At 39.7% G+C, this 11,231-nt stretch overlaps 1 protein-coding gene across 1 annotated transcript in view; it reads right to left on the reverse strand.

Annotated features, from left to right (window-relative positions):
- Positions 1-5,188: 5,188 nt before the first annotated feature.
- LOC123972643 (solute carrier family 22 member 13-like) overlaps positions 5,189-11,231 on the reverse strand; it is a 15,505-nt gene continuing 9,462 nt past the window's right edge. The window contains exons 8-10 of the mRNA XM_046052207.1: positions 6,032-6,140; positions 5,461-5,667; positions 5,189-5,345 (exon numbers count right to left, since the gene is read on the reverse strand). Of these exons, the coding sequence (XP_045908163.1) occupies positions 5,300-5,345; positions 5,461-5,667; positions 6,032-6,140 (362 nt within the window). The 3' untranslated portion in view covers positions 5,189-5,299. The remainder of the gene's footprint in view (positions 5,346-5,460; positions 5,668-6,031; positions 6,141-11,231) is intronic.

The following is an 11,231-nucleotide window of genomic DNA, read 5'->3' on the forward strand; positions in this document are numbered from 1 at the left end:
AGGTGGTATTATGCTTTTTGGCTTTTCCCCTCTCCTTTATTGAGTTATATCTCTTTTTTGTGCATGTAACAGGTTTGCAAAGTGAAAAAGCCCAAAGTTCAGCCCAAAGGGAGTTCCCATCTCCCACAGAAAGCTCTGCTCTGAACTGCTTGAAAACAGCTGGTTTGTAGTCCAGCCGTTTCCCTTCCTTCACTTTGACTTCACAATGAAAACGCGTCATAAAGCTTGCCAAGCGGCTAGCGGGGGTCAGGCACGCCCTCAAACCAAGCTAGTCAGATTTCATTAAACAAGTAATTAAAACGTAAAGTTATCAAAGCGTATGTGTGTTTGTGTTAAAAAAAGAAAAAATATATTAAAAATTTAAATAAAATAAATAAATAAAACAGTAACCGTGTGTGTGTGTTAAAAAAATTTAAATATATAAAAAAATAATATAAAATAAATAAATGAAACAGTAATGTGTGTGTGTATATTAATAGACAAAAATTTTAAATAATTATTAATTGATTAAACAACAATAATAATAAATAAAAAAATGTATATATCAGTATCAGATATATAAAAAAAAAATTACTAAAATATCAAACGATCAAACTAATAATAATTAGAAATTTGTACAATTATTTATCAGGCTGAGACATATTTTTCAGCAATTATTTCACATTTGGGCATTTCTCCCAGTAAATAGGGGAGTTTCTGTGTGTCTGATATGAATTCGAATTTGGGGTATATTTGGGAAATGTTTGCTAAGTGTTTTTGTCTTAGTGAGGTTAGAAAGTGCAGCTCTGTCTCTACCTGTCCCCTGTCACACTGAGAGTCTCTCCTCTTGTGGTAGCCAGCTCTGTCTGTGGCGACCCTTTTCTATGGCCAGGCTGTGTTCACTCAGTCTATATGTTGTCAACATTTTTCTTAGTTTAGGACATTTTATTGTATTCAGGTAATTTGCCAGTGTGAATTCTCTTTTAGGGTCAGATAACATTGTAATTTACTTTGTGTTTTGGTTGTTTCTTTCCAGTATTCAATATATTTTTCTTTCTGCTTGTTGATAATTTGGTTTGGTCTGCTTGAGTTGGTGTTGCTGTCCTGAGGCTTTTGGGGACTTGTTACTGCAGAGAGCCTCAGGACAAGCTGGCTGAAGGGACTCTTCTCTGGTTTCAACTCCTGGTATGTTAGGGCTTTGTGATGGTATGTCTGGGGGTTAACGGATTTTAAGTGACTTGTAAGTTATTTGGTGTTTTTTATCTGCACCTGCAGGATGCTCTTACAGAACTCGGTATGGAAAGATTCTATGATTGTTTTGTCCCATTTGTCAAATTCATTATTAAGTTTTGGCCCCCAGATTTCGCTACCATATAGAATTATTGGTTCTAGTACAAGTTGGAATATTTTAAGCCAGATTTCAATTGGAATATATATTTTAATGTTTCTTTTTATTGCATAGAAAGCTCTCCTTGCTTTTTCACTCAGGTCTTTCACAGCCATGTTGAAGTTCCCTGTGTATGTAATGTTGAGGCCAAGGTAAGTGTAGTTTTTTGTGTGTTGTAATTTAGTGGTGTCTAAATAGAAATTGTGTGTAATCTGATTTCTGTATTGTTTCTGAAAGATCATTATCTTAGTCTTTGCTGTGTTTACTGTCAGGGCCCAGGTCTGACATAATCTCTGCAGGAGGTTAAGGTGCTACTGCAAACCTTCTTTAGTAGGTGAAAGCAACACTAAGTCATCTGCATACAGCAGACCTCTGATCTCTGTGTCGTTCAGGAGGAGGCCGGGTGCCGTGGAACACTCTAATTGGTTTGCTAATTAATTGATATATAGATTGAAGAGAATTGGACTGAGATTGCAACCCTGCCTCACTCCCCGGCCCTGGGAGAAGAATGCTGATTGTTTGTTTCTATAGAAATGGCCCTCGTGCCAGATTTCCAGGCTTTTTGGAAGTCAACAAAACAGGCATATACCTTTCTTTTCTTAATGTTTAATTCTTGATCAATTAGAGTCTGGAGGGTAAATATATGGTCCGTTGTGCAGCAATTTGGCAAAAAACCAATTTGGCATTTTTGCAGAATATTGTGGTCATCAAGAAAGTTGACATGTCATTTATTAATGATGTTGCAGGATATTTTTCCCAGGTTACTGGACTGGACTTGTTAATTCTTGTTCTGTTACAGGGTAATCTAGAGGGTTTTGGTTGTTTTTTATCGCCGCCTCTAGAGTTTTCCATTTCGTGAATATCTCGTACTGATCATCATTTTTTATAATATTAGTGTATAATTCACTAAAGTGATTAATCCAAGTATTTCCATCTTGGATCACCAATTCATCCTGCTGGGTTTTGTTTAGTTTGTTCCATTTCTCCCAGAACTGGTTGGACTCTAAGGATTCCTCAATTTCACAGAGCTGCTTCTTTCTGTGTTGTTTTTTCTTAGTTTTTAGGGTGTACTTGTATTGTTTCAGAGTGGCCTCATATTGACAGCGTATGTTGTGGTTATCTGGGTCCCTATGCTTTTCATTTGATAATTTCCTTAAAGTTTTCCTTAGGTTTTTGCATTCAGTGTCAAACCATTTGTTATTGTTCATTTGTTGAGGTTTTGGCCACAGCAGAATTTACACCAGAATTATTCTAGGGAAATGTTTCAGTTAGAAATAAATGAGTTAAATCATGTATGTTTTGATTTTCTGTATGAGTATGTGCTGTTAAACAGTTCACAGGCAGTAGGGACTCCAGACTTAGACTGAGCCCTTTTCAGATAGATAGTGATTTTGCTGTGGTCTGAGAGGGGTGTGAGGGGGCTGACTGTGACAGCTCTGAGAGACATTGGATCTAGATCTGTAATAAAATAATCTACCGTACTACTGCCAAGAGCTGAGCTGAAAGTGTAGCGACCCAGAGAGTCCCCTCGTAGCCTGCCGTTGACTATGTACAGACCCAGCGTATGGCAGAGCTGTAAAAGCTGCATACCGCTTGTATTAGTAAGCTTGTCAAAGCTCTTTCTAGCAGGACATTCAGGGAAGGGGCAGCAGGTGCTTCCAGGTAAGTGTTTGTCTCCCTGGGTGTTCATAGTGTCAGTCTTGGTTCTGCCGTTGGGATGGGGGGGGGGGTATAGGACCTCCAGGCTGGGGGGCTCTCTGGCTGGGTATCAGGGGCCAGTGTTGTGTTGACTGTGGGTTGTGATGTTGGTGATGCGGTGGGTTTGGTGGCCTGGCCGACCTCTCTGACGGCCGGGGGTGGATGTATGGTGGAGGTCTGGATGGTCTGGATGGTCTTGAAGGTCTAGGAGGTCCTGGAGGTCTGCGTTGTGTGGTTACCCCTTGGAGTGGTTGTAGGGTTACCATACAGGCAGTCCAGGGGGAGGGTCGGGTGGTGGGCCAAGAACACGTTGGGTATGAGGGCACAATCTCTGGATAGTCTGGTATTCGCTCTGTGAATAGTGTGGGGGTGGAAGTCTCTCCTGTGCAGCAGCGTGGATATGACTATCTTGCTGGTAGGGAAATTGGTGGAGGCTTGCTCAATGACACCAGATGTTCTCCATTTTGTGCCTTGGGAATAAGGTCTTTTCATCCAGGAACCAGGAATGAGGAGGATAATGTCAGCCCTTCTGCCTGTGTGTGTTTGTTCAGATTTCAGCTGTCGGGTCTGAATGTGGAGCTGTGGTGGTGGTTTCAGGTCTGGAGCTCCTAGCTGGAGGCTGGCTAGAGTCCGGGCCTTGGACAGGTGCAGTGTTGTGACTGGTGTCTTGGCTTGGGATGTTTGTATGGAGGCAGCTGGTTGGTACAGGGGCGGGATTAGAGTCTGAACCAGGCTGCATCAGAGGTGGGAGTCCTCGAGGAAAGGGCTGAGTTGTCCTTCAGCAGGTGTAGTGGGAGTTTGGCTTGATGTGGACAGGACAGCACTCCTCTACCTGGTAAATAGTATAGATTTGTGTAGTAGGTTAACAATGAATAATAATAATAAAAAGTTTAATGTTAATAATACTAATATATTTATAGGTTACACTTTATTTGGCTTATGTCTGCCAACAAATTGTTTATAGTAGGCCTATTTGGAACATTTCAACAAGCTTACCACTAGTATATATATTATTATTATAATATTAATTTCAGTTACAGCAGTTTCATTATGGTAGCCTACGTTGTTCTCATTCATTCCTTGTGCAAGAAAAATGCTCTAGCGTACATGGTGGTGAGTCTCTAATTTGTTAATGTTAAGTGTTGTCTTATCAATAATCATAACCATTCATGCAGAATGAGTTCAACATTTAAAAAGCTTGCTGTAGCATTACATCAACATTTTTTAATGTCCATCCCTATCCAGGCTGTGATTGATCATGAAAAGAGATATTGACAAGCAGGTTTATGCACACGCTTTGATAAAAAAAAGCACCCGATCTTCTCCCTTCTCTGTCTCAGCTGGTGGAGGGCAGACAAGAAAACCGGGAACTTGTGAGCAGTGCCAGTACGCAAGAAAAAGTCTGCCAAGAGTAAAATGTAATTGGTCAAAACAATGCAAAAAGGCACACAATAATTGCGACTCTGGAGCAAAAACCGGATACCTGGACATTTTGGGCTATTTAGAAATCTCGGCCGGACGCATATTTAGATTGAGAGTAGTTTTTATTTTCTCATCTAACTACAGGCAAGAAAGCAAACAAGTGTATTTCTCGAAATGAGAAACTATATCTTTAACTTCCAACAAATTTCCTAGAAATCTTCCAAAGTTTGCTGTAATGCTTCTGCTACATGTAGAATTTCTGGAAAAAGTACATATGTTTGTTACTGCAATTGTAAGGGAAATGGATGTACTTAGTGTTTAGTTGGTACAAATGGTATGTTTAAAGTTTGATTAGCACATACCTTTAATTCACATATACAGAGTCATTTAAAAAAAAGTATACATGTACTTCTTTGTTATTTTTGCTATATTATTTTTAATAAATTTGCAAAGATTTCAAACTCCTTTCACGTTGTCATTATGGGGTATTGTTTGTAGAATTTAGAGGAAAATAATGAATTTCATCCATTTTGGAATAAGGCTGTAACATAACAAAATAAGGAAAAAGTGAAGCGCTGTGAAAACTTTCCGGATGCACAGTGCAAAATGAGCCCAATTCAGAACAAAAAAATCACCATTTATTGATAGCTTAATGACAAGTCAACTTTAAATACTTAATGATAAATTAAGTGGCGTAAGAAAACAAAAGCAAAAGGTAAGAAATCATTGTGTTTACACAACTATAATTTCTACTGCTGCTTTTGATCTGTTCATATGTTGTTAAGTAATGACTTCTGTGTGGATTGAAGATGTCTACAGCTTGGTTGAATTTGAAGAACTGGCTGTGTAGGTCCTTTTTCTGAAACACAAAGGGCAGATTAGAGACATCAGGGAGCAAATTGTGAAATGTAAGAGATATCAACTTGTTTAATGACATACAGTATATAGTGATGGAACATATTTGCCATAAGTACCTGTTGTTCTCAGCCTCATTGTCAAACTCAGGAAGGTCTTTTCTCCTGGTCTCAGGAAGCAGGAAGCTGAGAGCTCCACTGAGCAGTGTAAGGCTGCTGAAGACTATGATGGGTATGACCCGGTGGTACATGGCCAACATGTTGAGCAGTGGAGCCAGTAATCCACCTGTTCTTGCTGCAATGGCTCCTAAAGCTGTGGCCGTTTGTCTGAAAGGGGTAAAGTGAAAAGTGACATTTCCACTTTTGGGCAAAAAACTAATTTTGCAAGAACCACTTGCTTCAAACATACAGTGGTGGAGCCTATCACTCTTTGACAAAATATACTCAATATAATTTTAAATCTATTTCTGTGACTGTCTTAACCATTCAGTAGCCTACTTATTGCCCCCTGTGTCAAGACATTCATTGGACACCCAAGTAGGTTAATAATGCTTTGGCAATATTGTTGTTACACATTCATGCCAATAAAGCTAATTTGAATTGAATTGCATTAATACAAATCATTTAATACATCTTAAATGGTCATTCTCCATGGTCTGAAAGTTTGCACATAAAACCTCTGAAAACCTACCTAACAGATGTTGGGAACAACTCCTGAACAAAAACATTACATATAGAAACAGCCCACAACAGGAAAAAACGCGATAAGACGGCCAAAGATGTTACAGCAATGGAATATTCTGAAAAAACAAAACATACACAAGCAAAACTTGACAATCAGACAAAAAACTGAAATTCAAGAGTCATTTTGCTAAAATTTGCCAAGAGGGGTTACCTTGAGGAACAGCTAGGATAAGTATGCAGAGTCCTGCAGTGATAATGGTTGATCCAAGCAATTTTTTTCTTCCTATAACCTCCAAAAGCCACATACAAAGTATATGAGCTGGTATTTCAATGGCACCAAACAAAAGCTGTGTCAGAAAGATGTTCAAGCCAAGGTTTCCCACATTGAAGTAAATGCAGAAAATGGAAAGGTTCACTGAAAACCTAAGTTAAAAGACAGAAGGAAACAAATTAGTCATACAGAGGATGAGACCTTAGAAGTTCTACATTATTATGCATTCAGCATCTCCACAACAGCTTTTAAACATTTCCACCGTTGTTCTTAATTGGGTAATGGGATTGTGCCATTTGGTCAACAATTCTGCAGCATCAAAAACCTCACAAATAACATCTTTGGCATTTTCTATATTTCTGTATACCTGAGTGCCAACACATACACAAACACATTCACACTTACATTCAGTCAACCTGAATGTATGCGATTGGTCTGTGGATGGCATGCCGGCTGTGGCTTTTCTGCAGACATGTTCAGGTTCTGTAACTTAAACGTTCCCAGCTCAGAGGCAGATAAACACCGGCTCTGTACCTTTCATACAGCGCAGCCGGCATATTGGCTCAATACTCCCATGAAAAAAAGGCAGTGTGAAAGCGACTATAGACAGACAGGGAGGCAGCTTCACACAAATTGCTGGAAACTCCGTTAAATTCCCACTGCACCATTACAGTAATATTTTTTTCAGCTTGAGGTTGAACTAATCCATGCTGTTTACATGATAATGTAACATTTACTGCATTTAGCTGACATGATACATCAGTGTTAGCTCTCCTGCCTGCTTTTTAGTAACTAACAGTACAATTTGTGTCTCTTCCACCGGAGGTTCAGCAATGTCAACACAGCTACATGTATTGGATGATAACGAAACGGTTAGTGAGCTAGACAGAATATTATAATGAGATTGTTGCCACACTTTACAACAGTTGGACAGTACATAACGTTACTGTAGTGAATGGCTCTTTTTCTGTGTTGTTTTCCTGCGCCGTTTTGATGCAGCAATGTATATTACGTGGGTCACGTTATGTTGAAGATTTGTATTTAGTCATGATGTGTGAATATTTTATATGCCTAGCTTGATTAGGATAATGTTTAACATGTTTGTTAGAATAATGTTTGATACACTGAGCCTGTAGGGTGCAGTCTTCTTACTCAGCCTTGTTGCTCTCAGGCTGCAGTCTTTACATTTTTGTAAGAACACAGAGACTTCACAAGAACACACACACTACACATTTTGCACCACTTACCACTAGTATAATATTAATTCCAGTTCAAGCAGTATCACTATGGTACATTGTTCTCATTTATTAAATCTTTGTGCAAGAAGAATTGTCTATTTGTCTCTAATTTGCTGATGCTAAGTGCTAACTAGTCAATAATCATCACCATTCATGCAGAACTGTTTCAAGTTTACTGTAGCACTATGTCAACCTTTTTTAATGTCCCGCCCCATCCAAGCTGTGAATGGTCGGTACAGAAGTGACAGTGATGAGCAACTTTTTTGATTTAAAAAAAAGCACCCGATCTTCTCGCTACCGTCTCCGCTGGTGGAGAGGGCAGACGAGAGACAAGTACCGGTACACAAGAAAAAGCCCTGGTATGCCAAAAAGTAAAATGTGGAAATGCTGGTACTTTATACCGGTGAGTACATTTACATTTAGCTGACGCTTTTTATCTGTTTCTGGGTTTTGGTTCTTGATTCTGAGGTTTAGGTTTTGTATCAACTTTTTAGTTCTGTCATCTGTTGAGTTTAGTTCACTGTGTGTTTACTTATTTATCAGTTCGGTATCTGTTATTTATTCTGGGTTATTATTTATCTGGTTATTATCTGTCATTAAGGTCTGTTGGTTTCTGGTGTTCAGTCCTGCCTTGTGTTCAGTCTGCCCAGCGTTAGTTTATTTACTGTTGCCTGTCTTGATCTGTGCTTGCCTTATTTCCTGTCTTATTCTGTAATTGTCTGGTGTTCTGTCTAATCCTAGTCCTGACTTGCCCCATTATGTTGTTTTCTACTCCCTGCCTCTGTGTTCTAGTTCTGTTCTTAGGTTTTGTCTGTTATGATCCCTGTGTTATAGTTGGTCAGTGTTTGTCTGTTTACATGGGTTTCTGTTATTGTCCAGGGTTAGATTCTTGTCTGGTATTTTGTAACATGAGTTCTGTCTTTTCCCCCACAATTCTGCCTGCCTGCCTGCCAGTCTCTCTGTTTTCCCCTGCTGTCTCTCTGCCTGCCTGCCTCGTTAGCCTTGATCCCTGTCACCTGTGTTGCTCCCGCCCTGCTCGTTAGTCCCTGGTGTATCTATGTTTGGTTTTTCTGTTCAGTCCCCGTCTGGTCGTTGTTGTATGTTCTTCCAGTTACTGCGCTACCCATTCTGCAGTTTGGATGTGTTTGGAGTGGCTAGGAAGGTGGTAGGTAGGCAGACTCCAACATCATATGTTTGCAGAGGTGATTATTTTATTGACAATGGTCAGCAGTACATGGACAATTCAATAAAAAAAAAAAAAACACTTAAGAAAAATAACACCTCAAACTTATAGCAACACTAACCAGAGGCACATGTTCACAGCAACACCACCTCACCTCTTTTTTCCCCCTGTTTATATAGGGTGGTCAATTCACACCCAACTGCTTCAGCCCATCCCATTCTGATGTTGTGTGATCTACTCCACAACATCTATATCTAGAAATCTCTTAATATTTGGAACTTCGTTATCAGTTCACTCCGCTCCCACTCTCGGCTCTCAGTGTCGTGCATCTGGGCTCTCTCCTGCTTTGCACACCCTCGATCCTGACACTCTCCCCATTCATTCAGATACGAGCCTAGTCTTGTTAGCCCGAAATAGCTGCCTGGAGGTGTTGCCAAGATGGCTGCCTAGTGGCATGACTTGCTTATAAGGTAACAACCCTAATGCACTGTGGTGGTCGAGAAGGCGGGACCTAAAGAGAAAGGTCAAAGCAATGCAAAACACCATAGACTCTATACAAAAATGGACGTAGTATCCGTGACATCACCCATTGGTTTCTGAAGAGCAGTTTTGAAGCCCGAATTGGGCAGAGCTGGCCGTCGCCATCTTGGCACTGCGTCACTCCTGGATAACCATAAATGGACAAAGAGGCAGGTCATGGGTGGAGCTGAGGTGACAAGTTGCTGAAACCACTCCTGCCTAGCTCGATATGAGCGAGTTAGCTCATGCTAAGGGGCTAATGCTATAGGTAGCTTCTATACCCCCGGTGCTGTACGGTGGAGGTTGGAACCTGTGACCATTTTGTTACCAGTTTATGATCGTTACAGCTCACAGTCGAGGTAAGACACCGGAAAATATTAAAATAACATATGTTATTGACATTATATTTAACAAGGTTTTAAATGCTTTTTAATATATAAATGTGTCAATGTTAGATTTTGTTGAGACCAACGTTAACAGTTAACTATGAATCAGTTATTAATTACGTTAACGTTTACTTACAGCTCAAATGAACAATGTGAAGCAAATCAATTAACCCTTCTACATAACATTAGTTATGAGTCGTTTCTTTGGACGTCACCTGATTGTTACTTGTAATAAACGTAATAAGCTAGCGGTAGAGTCCTTAGTTACATGATGGCAGCTGTATAACTTGTAAAACGTTAGCCATGGCTGTTATCACGTTAATTTATTCCCCACACCGCTATTTTGAGTAACGTTGCTGCTGTCGGCAGGGCTGTGTGGGATTACTGTCTGGAATAGGACATTTGAGAGAGAAAGGTACTTTTATTTGTCACAAGATTCTTGTTGAGGTTCTGATGCCTCCACATCTGCCACTCAAAGCTTAAACTTTGAGTCTGAAATAACGTTACTAGTCATGGCTACTGGACATTTGACAGCTGATAAAATCTTAAAAGGACAACACAAAAACATTTAAAGACTGTCTCCCTTGTTCCATTTTCTCCCACGTATGTGACATAATAGCGCTGTCAACATTAAAACACTGAGGCATCTTTTAGAAGAGCATCTCAAAAAATTTGAATACTGAGGAAAAGTTCATTGTGAGCACCAGAACCAGACTGAGAGATTACAGGATTCAGAAACCTTTGCAGGTGTTTTGAGTTGGAGTTCTTCTCCATCTGACATTTCTGTATAATTTGTAATACAGAAATTTATTTAGGCTATTCTAAAATGTTTATACATTTTGGAAATACTGGAGTTGTTATTTCCACAAGCTGTAAACTGTAATCAAGATGAAAACAAAGGGTTTGAAATGCTTCACTTTGTGTAATGAATCTAGAATATGACTAATCATTCATGCAGCACACCTGGACACACCACCGCTCACTGAACACATCTCTGCTTCACTGCCACAAACAACTGTCTCCACCTGCTCACATGTAAAGCCGTCTGCTCCCAGCGCTGTTCCAAAGACTTCTATTCCTGTCATCATCACGCATAGACCAGTAAACCGAAATGTGCACATCCCACACAGAAATAATAGTAATCTCTTAAGGATTAGGACAACTGCACCAACTCCAGCACCTAGAACAAACTCATTTAAAATGGCTCTCTTTAATGTGAGATCACTTTCAAGTAAGACTTTTATCTTAAATGATTTTATCTTGTCTGCAAATCTAGATTTTATGTTTTTAACTGAATCATGGTTGCAAGATGAATGACTATAGCCAGCGAGCTGAACTGTGTCCGCCTCAATATGATTGTTTTAGTCAACCGAGGCTCAGTGGTCGTGGTGGTGGGCTAGTGAGCGTGTATAGGGAAAATTTAAAATGTCATCAAGTACGCTGTGATGAATTTAACTCCTTTGAAGTTCTCACTCTTAAACTTGGAGGGCTGCAACCTATCATATTTGTTATAATTTATCGCCCCCCAAAACCGCCTGGAGGATTTTTATCAGAACTTCCTGAATTTTTATCTACTCTGGTTTTAAATTATGACAGAATTGTTCTTTGTG

This window comes from Micropterus dolomieu, linkage group LG06, assembly GCF_021292245.1.
Source record: "Micropterus dolomieu isolate WLL.071019.BEF.003 ecotype Adirondacks linkage group LG06, ASM2129224v1, whole genome shotgun sequence".
Lineage (NCBI taxonomy): Eukaryota > Metazoa > Chordata > Actinopteri > Centrarchiformes > Centrarchidae > Micropterus > Micropterus dolomieu.